Source organism: Lepidochelys olivacea, assembly GCF_965140295.1.
Source record: "Lepidochelys olivacea isolate rLepOli2 genome assembly, chromosome: 7".
Lineage (NCBI taxonomy): Eukaryota > Metazoa > Chordata > Testudines > Cheloniidae > Lepidochelys > Lepidochelys olivacea.
The window spans coordinates 10,798,858-10,825,379 of NC_140417.1; the positions used below are offsets into that span (position 1 = coordinate 10,798,858).

Genomic DNA, 26,522 nt, shown 5'->3' on the forward strand with positions numbered 1-26,522 from the left:
ATGAGTACAAAGTGGATGTAAGACTCTACCCAATCAGAATTCTCTATTGATGTACCCCAGTGGGAGTGTTTCACACCCACTTTCCCCAGGTGTAGATGGCTAAAGCAGGTGCAAGACAGTGGAGATGCAAACTCACTGGGCCAGATCCTTGTTCCCTATTCCCTCAACATCCTTTCCTCTGTGCCAGTAGCACACTGCCTGGGGAATTACACTAGCTATATGCTAATCTCCCTTGTGGTTAGCATAGGATGTGTGTGTCAGGGGCATAACTGATGGAAAGGGGGAATAGCTGGAGAGCTGCTGTGGACTGCTGATCTGCTTGTGCAACAATGACTAGGGGCATATTGCACCTGGGTGCAACTTAGAGAAGCCACAAAGTTGCTCTGAATTGTTCCAGGGGTCACACTGGGTGCAGGATCAGGGCAGCTGCACCAAGATAGCATGTGACTGGGACATTCGAAGGGACCAAAAGGGAGTAAGGTGCCCAACTGCTCCTGACTTTCAGTGGGCACCTAACTCATTTAGGCCCCTTTGAAGATCCCAGCCTTTACCCTGCTGGGCCAGGTGCAGCACCAGTGCATCTGAGGACCTAGAACACATAGAGGCGGGGGAAGGCAGCATAGCGGTGAGACAGCTTGAATAATGGCAGATGTAATGGCAACTGAGAGGGGAAGTGGATAACTGTAGCAGTTATGAGTTATGTATGTAAATAGATGCTGTAGAGAGCCGGGATGTCAGTAACAAGAATATGTAAAGCTCAGAACAATATGCAAGTTAAGCAGTGAGGGCCAGGTTGTGACCCACTATATGTGCTTGGTCAGGAAAGTAAGGGAGTGAAAGGTGCCCTCTTACATTCTACTCCCTGAAATGGGCTATATCACAGCACATGGGGGAAGAGAAGTGAGGTTCCATATTTCACTCCCCTTCCCCTGATGTACCAGCTCAGTGGCAGGGGAAATAATCTACACAAAGCATGGGGCTGGCTCACATTGATCCCTTCTGGAGCAAAGCAAGTGGGGGAAGCAGGGAACAGACTGTGACCCTATAAGCCATGATCTGGTTTACTCCTGGAGCTGTGCAAGATGCCATAGATTTGCCAGTAGGTTTTGTCCAAAGAGAGGGAAATTGACATTCTAGCCCCACTAGATATTATCACACAGAGAGACATGGAATGGGAACACTATTCACAGCTGGAACCTGACAAAGTAAGTACATTTCCCTAAGGGTAAATTCAGCAGAAGTCCTTCAACTCCTACCTAGCCTTTATAGAGCATGTTCTATCAGTTCTCATAATGCTACAACGGAGTAGCATCACCCCCATTTTACAGATGGGTAAACTGAGGCACAGAGATTAAATGATTTGCACATACTCACCTAGCAGGTCAGTGACAGAACTGGGAATAGAACCCAGATCTCCAGAAGCCCAGTTGCGTGGGCTGTCCACCACAGACCATCCCCTCCTGCTTAGATAAAGGTGATCAAATCCAGGTCCTGTATATGCTATGATTCCACTGCCTTGGAATTCACCTCTTAATTTGCCCAAGAAGGCCCTTCTAAGCTCATCACTGCTATTACAATGAAAGTCAAACCATAAGACAATAGGACCTGGCCATTTTCAAGCTTTCAGTTAAGCTACAGAAGCCAAACACTAGAGTGCAAAATAAATAGACCACGTGTTTTTCTAAAAGTCAAGACTAGTTACCATTGACAAAGCATGTTTGAGGTTTTCCTCCTTCCCCTGTTAATGAACATACCCAAATCATAAACAAATGCACAGTCACACACAAAGACATGCTGTCAGAAGAATTAATTATCTATCACAGGGGAAGATGGGGGCCTTTCTTGCAGACACAGGCCTGGGAAGCAGATAGTCCTGGCCTAGAATTTTTACCCAATGTTACGTCAAGGCAAATAGTGTAGCATAAAAGTCCGAAGCAACGTCTTAATGGCAGGGCTGGCTACCCACTCTCCCATTTCCCCTGCTGACTAAATTTTGATATGGCCCTCAGGTAAAAAAAACAGCTAAAGAATAACAGGGATGGAATGCATCACCATGAACATTTTGAAATACTTCTTTTGGACCTGGCTCACCTGTTATAGCTGGTGTCAAATGAAGCAAAATTAAAGTGTGTCATGGTTTTGGGGTGAGAGGTGGTCCACTGCAGAGAGAAATTGAGGGAACTTTTCAGCTGTAGTTTATGCATGAAATATTAACGGGGACAGGTAAATGATGTTGACTAAGGCAGAGTTTAGAAAAGCATTTGAGTTGAATAAGCCATATCTTTATATACAACAGTCATTCTAAATGATTATTCCTGCCAAACCAACCTTCATTTAACATGTGAGAATTAACAAGGCTCAAGTGGCTAAAATCAGTGTTATGGTAATATTAACACAAAGTGAATATTCCATGGCATGGGAACATAGGCATTACTATACCAGACTGGTGATTCATTTAGTCCAGTTTCCTGTTGCTGACAATGAGCAGAACAAGATGCTTCACAGGAAGGTGCAAGAAATTCTGTTATGGATAATTATGGAATTAGACGCATCTTCCCAACCCCCTCCCACCCATAATTAGTAAGTGATTGGCTCTGAAACATGAGAGTTTAGAGCCCCTATACATTGCTACAACCTTATCTAATATAATTATGGATGGTCTCATTACCCGTATAAATCACTAATCCCATTGCAAGTTAATTGGCATGAGTTAACTACAGAGGTTGTTCTGCTTCTGTGTTATAAAATCTACTAGGATTGCTATCTGATGGGCAGATCTCTAGTAGTCTTTGTGTGGAATTGTCCACTCGCTCAGACTGATGCATAATGGGAGTGTTGGCTTCAGGTGAGCTAATTCTTATTTATGTGAGTGTACGATGAGATGCAGGCCCTGTGTCCTCTTATGTGTTTTCACAGCTCTGCACACAGTATCACAGTATCAGTAAGAAATAATAGCCCAAGACTGCCTGGATATGTGCATAGACTACAGTATATTTTTGGGGTGCCAAGGACCTGATTCTTTTCTCATGAGGGTAAACTAGGGGTAACTCCACTGAGGTGACGGCATGCCATTGAAGTCAATGGAGTTACACCTGTGTAAAACTAGCATAAGAGAATGGAGACTCAGAGCCCAGATTTCTGAGGCATACTCTCATCTGCAGCCTTGGGCTCAGTTCCTTGACCTCATATGTATTGCCAAGAGCTTTACTGAGTTCAGTGGTGCTACTCTGACATCAGCAGGATTTGGCCTCTGGTTTCTGATTGTCCTAGAGTTAGCCTTTACACTGGCAGAATCAGGCCCATGAAGAGAAAAACAAAAACTAATCTGGTTATTGGATTTGAGCGGTTGTGCCCTTAGGGCTGTTGGTCTGAAGCGCACCAAATTATTCAAACCTGAATGGAGTCTGTTACAAAGATCCCGTCTATAAAGGCAGAGCAAATTAAGACCCTCGCAGACTTCAGGGTTGATTCTCCTCTGTGTTGCATAGTCATTTACACCTGCACCACATGGATGCAAAATGGTTCTAGAACAGTCCTGTTCTGATTGGGTAGCATCTTAACAAGTGCAAAGTAGGTGTAAGGTGGCTATACAAAATGCAAGCCAATGGAGAATGATGGGATATGCCAGTGAGGTGTGATATGGGAATAATAGCTGATGCCATCAAATGACATCCTTAGCCAAGGCCATGAGTGCGCCCCTGCTGAATTCTCCCTTCTGCTGTCATGCTTTTGGGTGATACAACTGCGGGAAGACCGACTTTACTTGAGCTATGCTTGGACATTGCGTTTCCTAGAGTGGAGCTTTGATTTTCTGAATGAGCATGCTATGGCAATTATTTAATTAGGAGTGTCCTTGCTCTTGGATCCTCCCTTTACAACTGGGAGTAGCTGATGTCTTGGAAATATGAGTCAGGGATTTTACTGTGGTGGAACATGCTAAGGGACTCTTCCACCTTCTGGCTGCACCAGTAATTCACAGATCTGTTTCTTGGCTTTGTGATAAAGGAAGTTTAAGCACTTGCTGATGTATCAAATGTTACCATCATTCTGTGCTTTGCTGACTCTACACCTAGCTCCTCTCAACTGGCATAGAGTTGAATATGCTGATTATGCACTATATGTATCTGATGACTTTAAAAACAAACTTTGTATTTGTGGATAATCTAAGCACTACACCCAGATGTACAGACACTCTTTTCTCAACCTGGGTATTATATAATTTTAACATTAGCTTAATAATAAATTTTTTAAATTTGTTCTTATCAATTTAATAGCTGATATGTCCTTTATTTGAGGACTGTATATTAAGTTGATTTTTGAAACTGGGGGTGGAATAGGAGCTTGCTCTGTCCACACCATGCATTGACCTGGTATTGCAGTGCGTCTGGGAACAGTGCATCTCCTTTTGGGGAGAATAATCTGGTTAGAAAAGCAGAAAGAGTTTCACTGTGAAGATGCTCGTTTTGTATGGTTTCTTCAAAATGGGAAAGTAACTCAAATACTTTCCTGATGGACTGTTTTTTTTCTCTAAATGGACAACCTATTCTAAATTCTCAATTACTGAGGGACAATCTTCACTCATTGATATATTTTACTTTCTGCCACCAACTCTCTGTATAACTTTTTTCATGAGTGATGTACCCAAATGCACGGATGTTAAATATCTAAACTGTATTCTTAAATTCATTCACCTAAATTTGGGTTGTTGCTGATTATGCACTATATGTATCTGTTGATTTTAAAAACAAACTTTGCATTTGTGGATAATCTAAGCACTATACCCAGATGTTCAGACACTCTTTTCTCAACCTATGTATTATGGGAGTGTTGATTTTTTAACATTAGCTTTAATAAAAATTTTTAATCTGTTCTTATTTTTAAAAAAAGGTATAAATGTCTCCTTAACCCTTTGTACCAGGGTCAATAAGAGGTGATTGCCAGTCAGGGAAAGGTTTACTAAGTACTATTAACCACTTTTTAAAGGCAGTTTTACCTCTTACACTCATGGTTTATGTGAAATGCTGCCAATGTCTACGTTCTGTCCTTTGATTAGCTCCAGAGTGACCAAAACAATTATTTGTTTCCCCTGCCATATGTTTATTGTAGGCTGATGCTTCTGGATTACCTCCTGAAATCTAGAAAATCACTCATCTCCGAAGTTGTAGCGTAGCCCCACTTAGGTGCATCACATTAAATCATGCATCAACTGTACATGAAAACATGAAAGCTGAGTCAAAATCATTTATCAAAGAGCAACAAAACAGTGGTGTGTTTTTCAATGCACAGGTCATCAAGCCCCTGCCCTTGCTATACACATTACCGTGTGACTGAATTGAAGGCAGAAGTCCTGTCTTGACTTGCAAGACCGATCTGGAAACAAATAGGACAGCTGTACAGCTGGGGTGACTAACACGTTGCAGACATCTTGATGGGTCTGAAGTGACGCGGGGTGGCCACACAACCAGACCCACCCTAATCTACTCCAACACTTTATGCAAATGAGGCAGGCGGAGCATTCTGTTTTGCAGGGGTGGGAATCCTGTACCAGCTCACCCAACCCCACTGTAAGGAGAATAGGAGGGTGGTATAAAGTAGAGCTCTCAGCTACACCTAGTATTCCACTGGGCAGGGCTGGCCTTACCATGAGGCAAACGAAGGTGGCCGCCTCAGGTGCCAGACTGGGGGGGGCGCCACTAGGACCCAGAGTTTCAAAGTTTTGACCCAAGCAAGGCGGCATGGGGGCATCCTTTGAGCTCCCCACCTCAGGTGCCAAAATGTTGTGGGCCAGCCCTGCCACTGGGAGCTTCCAAAGGGGAAAAACTAACTTGTACTGGTGTCAGGCAGTTTTTGAATCGGGGAGATGCAACCGGCTCTCAGTGGCTCCCCTTTCTCCATTCCATCCAAGCTTCACACAGAAGAAATGGAGGCGCATCAAGACCACAGTGTTCCTCTCCTGGGGGTCCATGACAATGCCTGGAAAGGTATTTGTTGAAGAGGCTAAGGTATTTCCCATCCCCTCTAACTTTCATACACCGGAACACAACTCCACAAACTTGTCTCAGAACAGAGGAGCAGCAGAAAAGGAACTGATGGTTGGAAGATGAACGGCTCCCTTTTTCTCCTTCTGTGTCTGTATACACCACTGGTGGTAGGCCAGTGTGAGGAACTCACACAAACTATAGTAATTCTTACCATAGCCATTGACAAGTTACATGTGTTTCATAAAAATCACACTCTCCATACATCTGACAAGCTTAAGAAGACCCTTGGGGGCACGTGCCTAGCAAATGCCTTGATGTTAGTGCCAAGAAAATTCCCCATTATTCAAGTCACATCAGCTAAGAATCTGCTGGAAACTTGCGTTAGGGAGCTCTTAGCATACGAACCGTGGAGTTTCCTTAGAAATATATAAAAGTGTGTACTCTTTTATAGACCTACTTTTAGGGAACTTTGCTAATTTTGGTCTGTGATATTTGTAATAGCAGTTTACATGGAATAAAAATTGAAGACCAAAGTGACAAAAATAATGCTATAATATTAAAATAAATCAAATGATATAGTGCCATTATTCTGATACAGAATTTTTACACAGCAATATTAATACATGCACATGACAAGAAGTCAGGTGGCCCATTAGAATAGATTTTAGGGTTTCTTTTTAAATAGAAACTACATTTTAATACATTGTTTCAGATGAGGAGCACGTTTTACGGCAGATTAAGTAACAAGTCTTTCTTCTCTTTGAACACTGAAACAACATACAGAATTCTCTGAACACTTTTTACACTTAGATGCTTTGGTTTAATGGGACAGTTTAAAAGCTACACCTATTGGTTAAACTGTTAATGTCGTGATGCACCTAACCTACAAATACTATAATAATTACAATAAAGGTACCAAATATACACTTCTTTTGCAGTCATCTTATGCTTTGCTCTATACTCCTGTACAACACCCCCTCCCCCCTCCACACACATCACATTTTGAATCAAGCTTATTCAAGTATAAAAATATTGGCCAAGAGTTACCAAGCGACTTGTGATTTTGGATGCTTCCATTTCTGGGCCCTGTAGTTGGGACATTTTTAAAGGGGCATGATTTCCAGAAAGTGCTATGAAATTGCCTATCACTCCCCTTTAAGATATCTCAGTTTGGGCGTCCAAAAATGGAAGCATCCGGCATCATTAGACCCTTTTGAAAATCTTGGCCATAATACCACAGTATCTCAATGTTTGTTTTCAACGTTTACGAGGCAAGAAAGTATGTTAAAGCATTTCCTCTGGCAAATAACTTGTTCATCACAATAACAAGGGAAAATGTAAATACATGAAGTAGCTGTTTATGGTGAAGAACCATTCCTGCTAAAAAAAGACATCTTCGTTTCTGAACTCTGGTAAACATTTGAATCTGCTAGGAGATATCCGTAGGCAGGCCAAGTTAGGCAGACATGGGCAGGTGTGATGCATTCTTCTCCCAAGAAACGGGACCTGGAAGCAAGTATTGAAAAGGTCAGAAGTGACGAGAGGAAGCGGCGTCAGCAGCAGGTAGCGATAGTACGCATTGGTATGCTGAAATGGAGGCAGTGACATGAGGTCATCTTTTCCTCCAATTTTATAAATATGTCTATTGTAAAAATGCATTAATCTTAGTTATCAGGTCCCTGTTTTTCCATCTGTACTTCACACTGGTATCGGCATGCAGTGAGCTAGATGGATAGCTCACTTCATGACTCTTTTTGCTCTGTACTGCCATTACAAAGCAGCATAACTGGCCACAAGAAGATCACCCCACTGGAGAAGAATTACCTGGTGGCATACAGAGCACATAATGGCTTGTATGTGTCACCCCTGCTCCTGCCCCCACTGTTCCCTGTGCCCAGCAATTCCTGGCTTCCATAATGGCTTGTGGGCCTTAACAGTGCTCTCAGTTGTGTCCAGAGAACAGCTGGGTCAGGATTGGAGGAGTTCAATGGAAACTTAAAAGCCAGCTTTGTGCACCATTTCAAGTTGTGCTGTGCTTTTCTTGGTGTGTATATCTATATTACATATCGACAAAAACCCTGGATTAAAAGAAGGTTGCTTGTGCCAACTTAACTCAGTTCCCTTGTGCATATGCATTATGATACAGTCTTTGGTTACATGATAACAGGATCCCTGCCTTGTTCAGATCTAGCAAGTATCTACTGAGCATGTGTGAAACACTATTTTTCTAAGGCTTGCAATTTGGCCAAATTTGGGCATATTTTCATGGGGACAGCAAAAGGCACATCCCTGAGACAAAAGCCCTGCTCATAAGCCTGGGGACACTTAGCTTTCCAAGAAAAGGTTACTATATATATATATTTTTTAACAAAACATTTTTTCCCAGACTTATTCTTGGAAACAGCTGAAACATTTTGGCTGAAACCTTCCAAAAACCTCAGCCTGAGGCAGACACCTGGCATGGGAAATTTCAGCCCAAATAGTTAAAGTTTGACAAAGCTACAAGCAATTGAAAACAGGGTCTTACAATAGGAAGTGTCAGGCAATGTTAATCATAGGCAGTGCTACCAAGCTTGCCTATAATACAGACCTGTAGATTTAGAACATAGGACCATCTTTTCCTTCCAGTTCTATTATTTCACAAAATTAAATGAAAATAATTTGACTCTTCTGCCATAAAGCTCAAATATGTCCGTTGCATAAATTACAATCTAATATTTCTATTATAGTAGTGCTCAGAGGGCTGTACACATACATATGAAGACATTGGGGGATGATTCTCCTCTTACTTACACCAGTTTTATCTTAGGGTAACTCCTAACTTATTTATATCAGTGGGAAAGGAGATTCAGATCCAGCGCCTGTGTCCCAAAGAGCCTGCAGCCTAAGAAATCCTGTGATGTGTCTCTTGTGTGTTACAGAAAAAAGTTTGTCTTGGAATTGTTCTCTGCTATGGCCTAGAGGTATATGTGAAAAAGAATGGGATTAATTTAAATTTAGAGCTACTGAAACTCCCCAAAAGGCACGATACAAACGTATTCCTCTGTCTAAAAACTGAGGAACTCTCAAAACAGGTACTTACCATGTGATACTCTCACCACAGCCATACTATCCAGAACCTAACCATGGGCCCAATTCCACAAGTGCAATCTCCAGTGAAATCAAAGGGAATTTCATTTCCACATAGGATAGATTCAAACCCAAGGAAATCAACACTTATATCCTTGCATGCTTGTCACTAAAACTGCACATTGCACTTGGCCAATAAGGACAGAGGCAAGTGGAATGTGACCGAGTAGCTAAAAAAAATTATTAAAAAGTTTAAAAAACACATACAAAGCAGCTTAAAGGCACCTGTCTTGGTGGCAGTCAGTGACTGCAGAGAGGGCAATGTTCACCCTGAACTGTAGTGGTCTCCCCCCATTTGACACTCAATCCCAAGCAATTTAAGCGTCCTGAGGGGTCCTCACAATTTCAAGGCCTAACCAAGCAACGTCTGTCAAGGAGCCCCCAGTGTGGGGAAGACCCCCAGCTGGCAAAGAGCCAGCATAGATGGCTCCCATGCCTCCCTGATGCCGACTGAGGAGAGAGGGAGGGTGGCTGGAGTGCACTGCTCTCAGACTATGCCCAGTTGGCATATGGTCCGGGGAGCTTTTGCCAGGCAGCACAAGTTAGAGCAGGCCCTGTCCTAACCAGAGCTGGGGCAGAGAATCAGGGAGCCATAACTGTCATCTGCTTCCCTTTCCCCCCCTTTATTAGGCTGCCTCGTGTCGGGGACTGGAGCCACCCTTTGCTAGGCACTTCCCTAAGCTAGGCAGAGCCAGCTTTTTCCCACAGCTCAGTAAGGAAGCAGGCAATGGACCAGCAACTCTCTCCTCCCTCCCCCCTGCAACAGAGCAGGCAGGCAGCAGGGGAACTGCTTACCAGCTGCAGCTGGGAAGGAAGAATAGCTGCTCAGAGCACAACTGGCTCACACCAGAGCGGCTGCAAGAGCAGTGGGATGCAGTTGGGAAGGCGGCGCCCACTGCTGCCTCCTCCAAGCCATGGGCCTGATTCAAACACTTCCATTTCAAAAAATTACAAGGGGCAGCTCAGGGAGCACGTTTTCCATCCACAATCACGACATTTTCCACCTAATACAATTGACCCGAAGGGCCACAATTTAGTGGGAAGGGCCACAGATTGCACAGCACACCAGAATGCATCCGATGAAGTGAGCCGTAGCTCGCGAAAGCTCATGCTCCAATAAATTGGTTAGTCTCTAAGGTGCCACAAGTCCTCCTTTTCAGATTGCACAGCATTGCCCTAGATAGATGATGATTGATGCACTACAAAGGGGGAGGGAGCGAGAGAGAGATCTGACAGGACAAAAATTCATCTTCACAGTCACAGGGTGCATATTTGGGTGCATCCTTAGTGAAACAACAGTTTAAACCTTTTGCTGTATAATATGTATAGAAATAATATTTTATCCATGAAAAAGTGTGCGGGGGTGTGTGTGGGGAGGTTAGTGCTTAATTTGGGAGGAAGGGCTGCCCAGTGATTAGATCAATAGCATAGTATTTAGGAGACCTGGGTTCCAGTTCCTGTTTTACCACAGACTGCCTGTGCGATCTTGGGCAAATCAGTCTCTCTGTTCCCCACCTGTAACATGGGGATAACAGCACTGCCCTACCTCCCAGGGGTGTTGTGAGGCTAAATATAACAAAGATTGTGAGGTGCTCAGACACTACGCAAATGGGGGATGGACTTTAGATAGAAACTAAGGCCTGGTCTGCGCTAAAAAGTTACATCAACCCAGCTACGTCACTCAGGGGTGTGAAAAATCCACATCCCTGAAAGAGGTATTTAAATTGACTTAATCTCCCGTGTAGACAGCACTAGGGCAATAGAAGACTTCTTCCATCAATGAAGTTACTGCCTCTTTGGAGGTGGATTAACTACAGCCATGGGAGAACCCCTCCCGTCGCTGTATTGAGCGTCTACACTGAAGCGTGGACATCGTCTAAGGAATAGTTTTCTGCAGCAAGTGAAATGCTTTTAGTGGTCTCAGAACAGTTGCTAGCAGTCAGGAGTCCACCACACAAACTCATCACGTGTTATTTAAAACAGGTGATAGTTTCTGCCCAAGTGGGCACGAAGGCTAATCTTTCGTGTAGACTAAATTGCCTTGCAATGTAGGTTAGTCTTTGCAGAGCGTGTTTAAATTCAATGGCAAAACAGCGTGGAAAAGTATAAACTGAAGGTGTGTGGTTTGTACCTGACCTGCAGGCAAATGAAATGTTTCAATATCAACACTACTTGTCTCTCAATCCTCACGCACAAAATATTTGAAGGAGAGGAAAGAAACCTTGAGAAACACCTCCACCACTTTATCTTTGAAAATATTTAAATTTCACAGAGTACAGTAAGTCAACTTTGCTTTCTATCGGTCAAGTACAGTAGCCTGGTCAAGAGCATGAGTTTAAAATTAACCTTGTAAAAGTTTTAAACTTCAGTGACTTTAACTGTAAACTGGATCTGGATATTCCTCTTTATTAACTGTACTACTGTGTACAGTCAGCTAAAGAATATAGTGGACATTATAAATTATTGTAATAATAATAAACTCATTGAACAATTAGGTCCTGATTCTCATTTACAGTGAGGCTTCCTTACATCCCCCTGTTAATATAAAGGGGCCTTAAAGTGGGAGTAAATGACATTACTTAGTGCAATCTGGTTCCTAATACCTTACTGGAAGATTTAAGGATATATTTTTAGTTAGACTGAAACCTGTATTTCCCTTCAGAAAATGAATTGCAGAAACAAAGTTGTGAAGTTGTGCCTACAATCAGCTAGTAAGAGATGCAAGTAATTTGTACTGCACTCACAGATCTGAAATTAATATCTTCCACACATGGCTACTGTTAGGTCACATATTTTCTTCGGCATGACTTTCAAGATCACCAAGATTTTAAATTATGGTTTCAAACCTGTTGGTAAAACCACTTTCAAATGAATATATGGTTCTGATTCCATACTATGTCAATTTCTCTTCCACCAACTTCAATAAAAGGACTACACCCTAACAAAGTTTAGCTCAATATATATAGTTGAAAGTAGTATTCTGGGTTACGTGGATGCTGTTGACTATGCTTGGAAAAGACTCAGATCATGCTATTAGATTTGCAAGTAAGGTTAACCATTGTGACAAGATATTCCAATGTGGCTTGTACAGTATAGAAAAAAAAGTCTGTCAGAGCTAGATGTTCAGTCATGTTTTTGAGCATCAGTTTAATAACGGTAGCCTTTCATGAGAGTTCTCAAATGCAGTTTTTACTTTTTTGGAAACCAATATCTTTTTAACTGGCTTTTTGTGGCATCAGTGGATCTTTAAGAGTAAGAGCACAACTGGCATTGATGTGGAATATCACATCCAATGAATATACCAGGTGCCTACTGATGTTGTTATTATTTGTGTGGATACTGTAGTTCTTACTCACTAGAATAGTTTCACTGAAGTTACTGGCACTTACTTGTATTATCAAGGACTACTTGCATGAGGAAGTGCATCAAGGGTTGGGCCCTGGAACTGTAAAATACTGTTTCTATCAAATAATGCAAAAGAAAAACATACAGTACTTTTGACCTTGGGTTTTCTTCAGAATAATTTTGACAGTAATATATTTCTTTACGTATGTTCCTTCAATGTTGTTTCCATAAAGAAGCAAACTGCTGGGTATTGTAACCAACACTACGGATCCCTACACTTTTACCACGTATAATTTTTTTATTCAATTTGACTTACAGCAAAATATATTCACATTTATTTCTGCCTTGTCAGTTTCAGTATCATAAGAACCGCCATTAGTACATACTAACTTTATTACTCAAAGGATGACATTCTTCTCCCAAGTCGCCCATTGGCGTGCACATTCGGAGACTGCGGATCCAGAGACTAACAGCGCAGCACATGCCACCCCCACACTGTAGATCCCTGTCGCAAGCCTGAAGTTTAATAAACAGATAAACAGTATTAGGCAAACAAAAGCACTCCAAAAATAGCACAGTCCACTGCTTTTTGCAAATGTCTGAGTTACACTTTTATGTGTGAACCTTACGATACATTGAAAAGATTGCAAGCTACGATGGCTCATTTAACATTTATAACAACAGAATCTAGACTTGTATGTTTAAACAAGCCATGACTATGTAGGGGGTCTGGATCAGGGCTGAAGGATCAACTCTGCCACCAGCTACCCCCTCACATGTATATGTGAGGGGTAAAACTGGAATTAGTCTACAGCCCCCATTCAAGAAAGCTTCCCAAAAATGCTGTCCTGAATAGTGATGGACTTAAGCATATGCTGATGTTCTTTCCAGTTCATGGCCTGAGGTATTTGACTAAGTGTAAAAGGAGTAAAGTGTGCCAAACTGATAAGTGGCCCTGTCTTGAAGAGAAGCTAATGCTGAGAAATTCATAAATGAATTTAAAGATTTTTGAATCACTTTTCCTTCTAGATTCTAATTCTAGTATTTTATGGTTGAGTGCCTTTGCAAATGTAAGACCGTATTATACTTTTATCACAAAAGTCCTCTTGGAACTAGGTAAAATAAAAGCTTAATCAGAGATGTTATGATTATTATCTAGACCATATTCTGCATCTAAATTAAAAGGGGTTTTTAGTATCTAAGATGGTGGCTTGGCACAAACAGTCCACACCCAGACAGGTGCTGATGTGAGATGTAGAAGGACGTGCTGTCCATTGTAAATTTCAACCATTGGTTTAAGACATACTTGTATAAACACAAAATGAACTAGGAATTGCTTTGTGCATTTTGAAAACCAAAAATTTAAGAGCAAGTGAAACACTGGGGTCAGAAGTGTATTACTACACATGTTTATTCCTGTTAAAATACATTTTAAACCCCCCCCCAAAGGTTATAAGGATTTTAATTATACCATTATAGGGGCAAATCCCATTCAACTTGCTCAAGTGAGGAGTCTCACTGAAGTAAATGGGCCTCATCACATAACTAAGGTAAGCTGAATCTGACCTCTTTTTTTCCTTTCCGCCTCCCCCTAGTCTCTCCCCCGCCCCCCAGTATCTGACAGCAGGACTGACAGGCAAAAAAGGGTTCTGATCAATTGTCTCCAACAGGCAAACTGAGAAAAGGATGCATAAGGAATCTTAATTGATCTGAGGGAGACATTACCGTCTATTGAAACAAACTCTCATTTTAGAAATAAGGGCTTAAGTATCTTATACTGGGATTTACATGATAAATGCCATTCTGTGTACTCCCCCAGGTAAATATTATGCCATTTCAAACAGCAGAACTCACATCAAAATACATATTTACTGAACAGACAGTAACTTAGAAAAAGCTCTTGGGGCTAGGGACAAGCAATGAAATAGATTATGTAACCAGAATGTGTAGCACTCACAGTAAGATATATATTTAATAAATTCAACAGCTATTACAAACAAGCCTAAATACATACTTACCCAAAAGAGTAATCTGACTCTAAAACTGCTGTTAGAACCTCTCAGGTAGATAATGTTTGTTTTCTAACCTTTCATAAACAACAAAATAAATCTACTGGTCAAATTCTGCACTGGTGACACTGGGGTAAAGGTACAGTAACACCTCTGATTCAAAATAACTTCTTTTGGCTTTACAATTGGGTTTAGCCATGGTGCAGCCACATGCAAAAATTTTGAGGAGGACAGAGTAGTCTGAGAACCCATTGGGTTTACATCCCCACTGAGTGCACATAAACAAGACAATTAAAAAAGGGGGGGGGGCTTCCTCTTTGTTCTCCTGTTGTCCTGTCTCTGGAATTTGGTCCTTGTTTTTTGTATACAAAATTAGGTTATTAAGTCTGTCACTTGAGGCGGGAGAGGGAAGGTGCTTACACTACAACTGCACAGAATCAAGTTTTAATTAGCCCGGCATCTCTGGGTGCTTATCAGACCCATCTTGTGCTGGTGCATTTTGAATTAATCAAACGCATGCAAGTTTACAGCGTCCATTCCCCCGGTCTTGTGAATGCTGTACAGCTCGCAGTGTCTTCTCAGAAAGTAGGGAAACTCATGCTATGGTGATCTAAAATCTGCTCCAACTATCATGCTACTCTTTATGGGTCATATTCTGGCACCCATGCTCACCCTGAGTAGTACCTTACTCCCCAAGGAGTCCCATTCATTTCAGTGGGACTACTGGCAGAGTGAGGTGCTACTCAGTGACAGTAAGGATGAACCTAGCCCTGAAAGAACACTGAATACATTCTAAATAATAATGACATTTAAGACATTGTGCTAGTCAATATTCCTTTTCAACCTGGTCTTCAGCTATTTACTCTGGAACCCATTTAAGGTTTTCCCTCTAAGAATTAAATTACATTATCCCAAATCCTAGAAAAACGGATGGCCCCGCCATTCATTTTTTAGTTCCCCACTTTCTCTTACCTCCAACCTTTAACTTATACCAATATTCCCCATATTTGGGGCAGAACACCGTGGTTACTTAATGACATTCCTGCTCCTCAGTCCATGTTCAAATAAATTCTTGTGGAAAACCCTGGTAACTTTCTGTACGCTTTATTTGCGATTTAGTGTCTGATCCAAAGCCCATTTTGATTAATGGAAAGACCATCCTTGACTTCAATAAGCTTTGGATCAAGATCTTAAATCAGAGATGCCAAACCTATGGGAAAAAAAAATCACAGAAATTGGGCTTGTTTTTGGCTTAATTAGCTTGTTGGCTAGAGTTTGGCTTGTCGCTTGTTGCTTCTTTTTTTTTTTTTTTTGATTGGCTCCTGGCAAGAAGGGGCAAGGGGGGAAGAGAGTCGGGGTGCACAGCGGGCCCCCCACAGTCCCAGAGTGCATACCAGGGGGGATCTAGTCACAGAGTGTTGGGGTTCTTAGGGATTGGCTTGTTTTAAAATGGGATTATTTTGATTTTTGTTTTCTTGTGATAGTGGGGGTGCTTGCTTACTTACTGCGTGAAAGTTGACAACTGTGCCTTAAATCTGCACAAGGAGTAGTATTCACAGTGCTCATGCATGCTGAGTGAACACTAAAAAGAAAAACTAACAAAGCATTCACCTAGTGTATGAGTATTTCACATACGCAAAAGTACATGGTAAAGGGATTAGTAAAAATACACTTCAGTTTCAAGCAAATAGTATTTTATAATTCTAATACACTTTTCTGTTTCAATCCATTTACTCCCTGTCTACTATTCTGTTCTTCACTATTAGCTTTTTTACTGTTTTTTTTTAATGTTTTAAAGGTGTAGCTAAGATTTTATTGGCAAATATTTAAACTGGACCTACAGTGTATCTGGAAATATTCTTAATGTAAAGAAATCTTCAAATTCTCAAATATTTCAAAACTCCTTCACAGTTTCTCATGTGCAAGTAAATTGGTTCAGAACCAGTCTTCCCATTGATTAGACCAGAACCTCAGAGAACAATGAAATATCTGTTGCCATGAATACAATTTCTAAATGAAAAAAGAAAAGGAGTACTTGTGGCACCTTAGAGACTAACCAATTTATTTGAGCATAAACTTTCGTGAGCTACAGCTCACTTATGCTCAAATAAATTGGTTAGTCTCTAAGGTGCCACAAGCACTCCTTTTCTTTTTGCGGATACAGACCAACAGACTACTCTGAAACCTGTCAATTTCTGAATGGTTACATTATGTACTGAAAATACACTTTAAGATGTCCAAAGAATGTAAATGCTTAACTATTAATCTAAAGCAAACCTTGAAAAAGAACAGTTTTTACTTTAAAATAATCTAACAACTTTTATTTAAACAATGAACATATTAGAAAAATTGTATTTTTCACTCCCAAAAGTGTATTCTAATAAAAAATAGCAGCGAACAATTCGCTATCAACTCATGGCCAGTTCAGGAAAGGAAGTGGGGAAAAAAGGAGAGAGAAAGAGATACAGCAAAGCATTGTTTTCTGAACCTTTTAAAGCAGGTGCATTTCATCGGGTGAAACCAATAGAATAATCTCAAAATGTAAATAATAAAGGAAATAATAAAGGACCACTCAAAATAATAAAGGAAATTAAGGCTGTACAAACATTAGACATTTTTAACATCAATATCTAAATTGGGCACTAGGAGACAAGTTATAGGGGGAAATTAATGGACAGTAGAGTTTTAAAAACTCTAAATACATTAACACACAATAAACTTGCTCTTAAATAACCACTCAAGGGATGAATAAAAATTGGTTTCTTAACGGAGGTAGTCTTTAACGCTAATTCTCTTAAGTATGATTGAGGATAAGTTTGAGAGATCTTTTAGGGAAAATAGGATGTTAAATGATCAAGTTTCACTGCATAATAAAAGTTTAAACTGAAAAGTACTGTGGCTAATTCTTTCAAGGGTCAGGCAGTCTACAAATCTCAGGTATAACTTCAAGGGGGAAACTGACAGCTTTCAATCCATCTGCTGGAAATGAGCTAAAGAGCTGAAAGGAGGTGGATTTTCTTGTGAGAAAAGTGGAGTCTTGTGGTAAGTTACGGAAGAAGAAAAGCAGAATCAAATGGGGGCATTCGCTACTACTGGAAATCGGGCTCCAGCCCCTGCTTTTCATTTTAACCAGTTACAAATAAAATGTCAGTTGTAACTAGTGCGAACTGTCTCCCCAGGACCAATCTGTCTGGGCTAAGACTATCATCTCCATCCTGCAGGCTTCCGTGGGAGATCTGTGTGAGGCAGGGTGGGACCCTGGGCCTGGACAAAGCTTGGGAGTGAAGATCAAACCAAGGGCAGGGATTTTCACTCCCTGCCTGATGCAGGCCAGGCGCGGGCAACTCTGCATTGAGAAAGGCCAGAGAGTGTGCAATAAAACCCGGCCAGACAGGGGCAGAAAGGAACTTGAGGGGGAACAGAGTAAGCGCTGAGCTAGCTACCGGATGGAGCAGATGCTGGCAGAACGCAGTATGGGCAAGCTAGGCACCCAGCACCCACACGATGTAACAGGAGAGACCCCATTACCTCCACAGCCCCCCAGGACATGGGACCATTCACCCCCATAGAAACCCCCAAACACTAGGGACCACTGATCCCCAAACATCCCCACAGACCCCCAGGACCTCGGACCGCCCCCCCCCCAGAAACCCCCAACCATCCCCACAAGTATCCTCAGTACCTGGGACTATTAATGTCCACAGAGACCCTACCCCAGCACGTGGGACAGTACATTCCATAGGAACCTCAAACCACCCTGCAGAGACCTCCAGTACCTGGGACCACTGGCACCCCCCCAAACCTACTAGGACCACTCACCCCCCCAGACACCCCCAGCACCTGGGACCATGAACCTCCCACCCCCCCAGAGACCCTCAGCACCTGGGAACACTCACCCCCCCCAAAAAACCCCAGCACCTGGGACCACTCCCCTCCCCCTCCCCAGAGACCCCCAGCACCTGGGACCACTCACCCCCCAGAGACCCCCCAGCACCTGGGACCACTGGCACTCCCCCAAACCCACTAGGACCACTCACCCCCCCAGAGACCCTCAGCACCTGGGACCACTCACCTCCCACTCCCCAGAGACACCCAGCACCTGGGACCACTCATCTTCCCAGAGACCCCCAGCACCTGGGACCACTGACCCCCCCCAGAGAACACTCACCCCCCAGAGACCCCCAGCACCTGAGACCACTCATCCGCCCCAAGACCCCCAACACCTCGGACCACTCACCCCCCCAGAGACCACTCACCCCCCGAGACCCCCAACACCTCGGACCACTCACCCCCCCCAGAGACCCCCAACAACTCGGACCACTCACCCCCCCCAGAGACCCCCAACACCTCGGACCACTCACCCCCCCCAGAGACCCCCAACACCTCGGATCACTCACCCCCCCCAGAGACCACTCACCCCCAGAGACCCCCAGCACCTCAGACCACTCACCCCCCCGAGACGCCCAACACCTCGGACCACTCACCCCCCCCCCCAGAGACCACTCACCCCCAGAGACCCCCAGCACCTCAGACCACTCACCCCCCCGAGACGCCCAACACCTCGGACCACTCACCCCCCCCAGAGACCACTCACCCCCCGAGACCCCCAGCACCTGGGACCACTCACCCCCCGAGACCCCCAACACCTCGGACCACTCACCCCCCCCCAGAGACCACTCACCCCCAGAGACCCCCAGCACCTGGGACCACTCACCCCCCCCCAGAGACCACTCACCCCCAGAGACCCCCAGCACCTGGGACCACTCACCCCACCAGAGACCCCCAACACCTCGGACCACTCACCCCCCCCAGAGACCACTCACCCCCCGAGACCCCCAGCACCTGGGACCACTCACCCCCCGAGACCCCCAGCACCTGGGACCACTCACCCCACCCCAGAGACCACTCACCCCCAGAGACCCCCAACAACTCGGACCACTCACCCCCCCCAGAGACCCCCAACACCTCGGACCACTCACACCCCCCCAGAGACCACTCACCCCCAGAGACCCCCAGCACCTCGGACCACTCACCCCCCGAGACCCCCAGCACCTCGGACCACTCACCCCCCAGAGACCCCCAACACCTCGGACCACTCACCCCCCCCCCAGAGACCACTCACCCCCAGAGACCCCCAGCACCTGGGACCACTCACCCCCCCAGAGACCCCCAACACCTCGGACCACTCACCCCCCCAGAAACCCCCGGCACCTGGGACCACTCACCCCCTTGCCCCCCGTCCAGCCCTGCCCCGCGGCGCGCCGGGAGAGCCGGGCGGCGGAGGGGCGCTCCCCCGCGGCGCCGGGGGCTGGGAAGTGAGCGTGGCGCTGGGCGGGCTGCCACGTCCCCCCGGGCTCCCCGCGCCTCTCACCCCGGTGATGACCGCGGCGTCCCCCGCGGAGAGCAGCAGCGGCAGGAGCAGCGGCAGGAGGGGGGCGCAGCGCATGGTGCCCGGTGCCCGGCAGCGCGGGGGCTGCGCCGGGAGCGGGGGTCCGCCCCGAGGGCAGCAGCGGCAGCAGCTGGAGGAGCAGAGCCCGGAGCTCGGGCCGCTCCCGCCGTTATAAAGCTCGGGGCTGCCATTCAAAGGCAGCGTGAGTCACCCACCCGCCCCGGCAGCGCCGCCGGGAGAGCCGGGGGGGGCACTCCCACCCACTCACCCACCCACGGGGGGCAGCGACACACCCACCCACGGTGGGGGGGATACAGAGAGGCACACCCACCCCCCCATGGGGCAGGGGTAGTGACACACCCACCCACCCACTGGGGGAGCAACACACTCATAGGGAGGCAGGGGGAGCGGTGCACTGGTACAGAGCCGGTCACGAAGTGACACGCTTGGGGACACGTGAAACCGACACACAGGTTGATGCGGAGTCACACAGGTGCTGATGAGAGAATGGTGTAGTGGGGGGACACGGGGCAATGCCCGCAGAGTGCCACGGCGCAGAAAGAGAGGCATGAAGGCCAACCCACTGGGCTACACATACAGTGACCAGAGGCACCCACAAGGGGACAGATGCAAACACAGGGACACACACACGGGCATAGAGGCACACGTGTGTTAAATGTGATGGCTAATGGCTAGTCCACCTAGAAGAAAAAGAGCCTGGTATCAGTTCAGCGGCCTGTTTTTTGTAGGGGAAGGTCCAGCATTCTACCCAGCTGGTAGCATGTGTGTATGTGTGGAGGGGAGGGAATATCTAGGCACAAGATATTCCTTCAGGGAGGCCCCGGGCAATACACACCCAGTTGGGTCCTATCTGTGATTTGCCATTTGTAGTAACTGGAGCTGCCCAGGTGCTGACTTGCATGTCCAAGTTTTGCCAGTGTCAGTGCAGCTATAGGGAGGACTCTCACATACCCTCCCTCTCGCTCAAGCGTTTTTCTGAAACAACAATGTTTCGGGATTGTTTCTTGAATGCATTCATCTTATCTCCACTATGTCTACACTACCACTTATGCTGGTGTAAGTTATGTCGCGAATGGGGTGTGAATAAGCCACCCCCTGTGCTACATAAGTTACACCAACCTAAGTGCTGGTGTACACAGTGCTATGTTGGTAGGAGAGCTTCTCCCGCAGACATAGCTGCTGCCACTCCTTGAGGGTAGATTAATTAAGTTGACTTAGAGTCGGCTTAGAGTGTCTACACTAGAGAGCTTAAAGTGGCACAGCTAACTATTCTAATAGCAACTCAGGAGCCTTAGGAAAGCACCCTCTCTCTCTCACTCACACTGTCCCCCTTTTTTCCCTCCTCTCTCTCCATTTTCCTTCCCTCTTTCCCTGCCCCTTTTCCTCACTTTTGTCCCATTGCTTCCTCCCTCGCTACCCCACTCTTCTCTCTTCTACACCTTTTCTGCCTCTATGTCCCCACTTACCTCAGGTTCTCTATTGTTCTCTTTCCCCATTCTCTACCCGACCCCTTGCCCTCTCCCTTTGTATTCCCGTTTCCCTCTTGCACATAGGGCTTTGTTCTTTCAGATTTCTCAGACTCTCCCTTTGCAAACAGGAAGGCTGATCCATTGCTACACCCACCTTTGCATGATTCTTAAAGCAGTCATTCTTTGACTGCAGTGATTTTAAATGCATTGAGGTGGAACATATAACACATTTACTGTTTCAATGTAATCTGGTATAGTTCAATTCTGGTCAGGATCTGTCAAATCAATTTGTTGGACTGTGTCCCCTAAGGGGGTCAGTCTGGCAGCGTTTTCATTATAAACTTAGGTGGCTTTTTGCTGTTTGGTTTCAGAGTAGCAGCCGTGTTAGTCTGTGTTCGCAAAAAGAAAAGGAGTACTTGTGGCACCTTACACTAACCAAATTATTTGAGCATAAGCTTTCGTGAGCGACAGCTCACTTCATTGGATGCATTCAGTGGAAAATACTGAATGCATCCAATGAAGTGAGCTGTTGCTCACGAAAGCTTATGCTCAAATAATTTGGTTAGTCTCTAAGGTGCCACTAGTACTCCTTTGCTTTTAAATTGTTCTTGGAATAAGACTTTATTTACTGAGACCATATTTGTCCTCCATGCATTTTTATGACCAAGTTATAAACACCAAAAAGAAAATTGTGGTCAGCCATTTTTGAACTTCAACAAAACGTTGTGAATCATTGGGCCAGTTCTTCAGCTGATGTAAATGTGCACAGCTCCACTGAAATTAGGGCCAGTTTGCACCAACTGAAGATCTGGCCCATTATTTTTGGTATCCTAGAAACTTAAAACTGCCTGATTTAATGAATGAATTACTATTTTCTTAGTTCAGATGTCCAGCATTTGGACAGTCAGACTAGCAATTTGAACACCAAATCTGTTGAGCCTTCCAAAACCCAACAAACTCCAGATCAATTCAAGAGGGGAGAAGGGAAGAATTTTATCATGTCTTATGTGGAGTCAGTAATTTCTTTTAAAATATTTTCATTTACAATTTGGTGTGAATTTTATTGCTCTGTGAAAGGTTCCCAGTTACCAGCCCTAAAGGTTGATATTATATCCATGGAACAGGTACTCATCCATCCCACGCTACCCTATAATGTCCCTCCAACTATGATCTTCTGGGAACACATCTAGGAGTAAGAGGATAGTTTAAGGCCATTCATTCCTTGGCCTTTTAGCTGAGACTGCTGACAAGAATGCTAATTAGTGCCACATTTGATGGGGACACATATCCAATGAGAAATGGAGTGAAATCATGCCACTCATTTCAGATAGGACATTAAGCAGCTATGATACATTACCAACTTTTGGTTGGTACTGACTTGTGCTGGATCTGGATTGATGATCTAGAGGTGAAAGGCTCTATATACACCATTTCAAATTCCCTCCACCAGTAATTTCTTGAGAGTGCAAATTAAGAACTATTTTGTCTGAAGAAATGAACTCAGTGCAAAACTATATGGGGTTTTAGTTCATTACAAAACCATAATTTTTAATCAAATTAAATTAAAATTTAGTGCCTTTCAAAGTAAAAGTATTTACTATTTTATTACTAGTATTTAGTCAACTTTCCAAGGAAGAGTGCCTGGACACCTGTTGACTTCAATGGACCTTGGATCAGGCCCATAGTGGCTAGCATTTTATCTTTGCAAACCTCTGGACAGATTTGCTGGTTCCTTTCCTTGTCCGTGTCTAACCTCACAGTCAGTATTGTCCTGATGTTTTACAGTAGAGAAAAAAGTACCTGCAGCATACTTATTTCTCTCTTTCTCTCCCCCTCTCTTTTTCTTTTAAACCAAATATCTGCTTATCCTGTAATTTCTTTGCATTGTCCTCTAACTACTAACATCAGGAAACAGTATCATTTTACAGCACCAATCAACCTTAAATGAAGTAAAATTTATAGAAAATGTTAATAAAAGAATATGTTTCCACATCACCCATCTCACAAAGCATGTCAGAACTTCAGAGTCCTTTTATTTCTTAAAATTAGTCTTGAAGAATAGCCTTGTACTAGTTCCTATTGTTTTAAGCATTCTGGATGGCCCTCAGTCAGCACCCCTGGAACATGTGGTATTTCTTACAGTAGTGGTGTCAGAGGGCATGGCTCCTTTCTCTCCTTCTTTCTGCAGAAACTGGATGGACTCCAGTGGTTGTGCCTTCACCATATTCTTTTATTTTAAGTTCCCTCCACCATTTCTACAGCAATCCCCATGCAACAGCCTATTTACAGTGCCGACGACACTTTTGGCCCTCTCCCTAGGACCTGAGGGGAACAGAGGTCTCTCTCCCTAAAGGCCTCCATGTTACTGAGCTCAACTAGTCAGTCAGTCTATCCACCCTCTCTCTCTTTTCCCCACCATTGGGGCTTCCTTCCTGCCTCTTTATCAGTTTTAGGCTGATGAGGTAATTGGCTCCTTAGATCATCCAGCCAGCTAGCCTGATTTTTCTCAGGGGGAAATAATTAACGTCTGAGTGATCAGAGTCCATGCTCATCTGTTCCCACCCTGCACTCTGTTACAAGTGGATTCTCAGCTTGAGAAATAACACAAATACCGCCATAGTGTCCTTAGCAAAGTAGCTCTCTGTGCTCTTTCCTTCTGCCCTGAGTAGCAGTGCTGAGATCTAGGAACAAAACAACTGTACTTTATTCATCAGACTTTGCAATATGTCCGTGTTTCCCAAGTCAAACAGGATGATGATCAAAATGGATTTATTTCTCATTCCTCCTCAGAGATAACTTTTCAATTGACTATTTGCAGAGTAAAAGGATATCAGAATCTAGCCCTTCAGCACTATTGTGTCTTCAATATTAACATTCCAAACTTCTGCTAGACCCTTCGTTATGATAAAACCTATTGCATCCACTCCTTCTATACCAGGAAACACAATACTATTGAGCCGTCGACCCCGGTCTCTGATAGGCCCAGAATGCCATCATCCACTTATGACACTTTCAAACAAACACCTTCATACTTTTTCCCCCATGCTGCCCCTCACACTTGGGAGGTGCTCCCCACAAAGCTACCCCATTATTCTCCTTCAAAACATGCAACTTTCTCCTTTGCCATGAGGCCTACAAAAACTTGACTGTGGTTAGGCTGCTGGTGTCCTGAGATCACTGCCTATTATGTTGATCAATATTGTCTCATTGTTTCCTTGTACTCCCTGTCTGTCTGTCTCCATTTGTTGTCTCATAGAATGTAAGCTCTTTGCGGGGTAAGGACAGCCTTACTTTTTTTTTTTTTGTTCTGGGTTTGTACAACACCTAGCACAGTGGGGTCCTGGTCCATGATTAGAGCTTCTAAGTGCTACAGTAATACAAATAAATAAAAAAGTGCCTGTAGAATTATACCCTTGCCTTGTTTCTGGTCAGTTCGCCCTCCCCTCATAGTAGAAGTGTGTGATTATATATCTGTATGTATCTCAGATTAGAATCCTGATTTTTTTTTAAAGCAAGTCACTTTAGATTAAAATGATTCCTTTACAACCGTTCCTTTCAATCTGCTGACTTCAAGCACTTGAGGTAAGTGGGATTAACATGCTACAGTATAATGCTATAGTTTGATCCACTTGCAGACACATGCTACATGCATTCAAGTTGGGAGTTTCAAAGAGGCCTCAAGGTACCCAACTTCCTAATGCCTTTAGAGTCCTTTGAAATTCTAGCCAGAAGGCCATGATACTGCCGTGACTTATCTTTTTATTTAACCCTGCTTGCATTTTACATCACGCTCCTCAATCCATTAAACGGCAGCTTTTTTAATCACACAAACTCTAATACCAGAATTGGGAATACCATCCTAAATTAATAATAATACTTTTAAATGTGATACAATAAGTTATTGTTTGTCTAAGAGATCTCAATTGCTTTTAGAAACCTAAGTGAAACCCTTATTTTTAGATTTTCCATGCAGTTAGTAACTGTCTTTTTTAAAATTCCTCTATAAACTTCAGTCTTACTGAAAGCTAATTGCCTATGAGTAGGCACTCTAATTATTTGGTCTATTCAAGTGATAATGTGCAGCAAAGTTTACAGATTTTTAAAGAATAAGAATACGAATATATCTGTTATCTAAAAAGACCATTTTCTCATTAAAGAAATAAGTAAATGCATATAATACAATACAAGACACGAACATTAACTTTTTGTCCTGAAAGCTCTGTTAATACCTAATGTGTCTTATTTGTTTAATCTCTCTTAGTACACAACAAAAGGTCTGAATTCATCAAAGCTTAGTCCAAGTTCTGTGAGTTCTAGACAACAGGAAGAATAGTCATGTAAATCAGATGCTTATAGGGATTAGTGTAGGGTTATGAACAAAGTCACTAGAATATTATGTACATTTCTCTAGCATTGCATATAAGACATTTTTCCCCTGAAAGAAAAATGGTCAGCTGATCTTAGCAACTGAAACAGCTGCCAACCAGGGAGCTCAGAGATGGCCCACTGAGGCAAAGATACACTCACCCTAGGCAGTTTGGGGTGTAGAAAGTCATCCTAGTGGAACATTCCTTGAAATGCAGAACAGTGGAGATATACTGTATTGCTACAGCCTATGCCCTCTTGCTTCAGCACTTTGGAGCCTTGCATTTTCTCTGCATCTGTATGATGAATCAGTAGAGCTGGCTGAAAAATGGGGTGGGATTTTTTGGTGAAAATTTAGGAAAAAATCGTTTGTTTTTGCTGACATTTTCTGTGGAAAAATGTAACATTTCATCTAAATATTTTGGCTGAAAACCAAAATATTTAATTTCAAACTGGCTCCAGGGTGCCTCACAGGAATTGTAGGTCAGGTCTTATATTCCCATTGAGCTCTTTGGGCTGGACCTTCTAACTCAATAATACCCAGACCTGAATGGTTCAGGAGCCAAATTAGCGATCAACATTACACAAAAGAGTCACAGTAGTGTGAATTCATTGTTTCATTTAGTATAGTACTATTCATATTCAGTATGATGGGAAATATTTAGTGTGTGTGTATTTAGATAGATAGATAGATAGATGTGTTGTTCTCACAGCAAATAAGTTAATAACTTAGTGCAAGTTGATAACTTCATTGGTTATTAACATATTAAAGGCATCCTGATTGGTTAATAATTATATCACACAGTGTTTGAGT

General features: G+C 43.6%; 1 protein-coding gene across 1 annotated transcript; it reads right to left on the reverse strand.

Moving 5' to 3' along the window:
• Positions 1-6,923: 6,923 nt before the first annotated feature.
• PROK2 (prokineticin 2) lies at positions 6,924-19,910 on the reverse strand (the record flags this gene model as incomplete). Its single annotated transcript, XM_084635454.1, has 3 exons — positions 6,924-7,487; positions 12,846-12,971; positions 19,836-19,910. The coding sequence occupies 3 exons, from the start codon at positions 19,908-19,910 to the stop codon at positions 7,362-7,364; spliced, it is 327 nt and encodes a 108-aa protein (XP_084491580.1). The 3' UTR covers positions 6,924-7,361.
• Between the last annotated feature and the right edge of the window lie 6,612 nt (positions 19,911-26,522).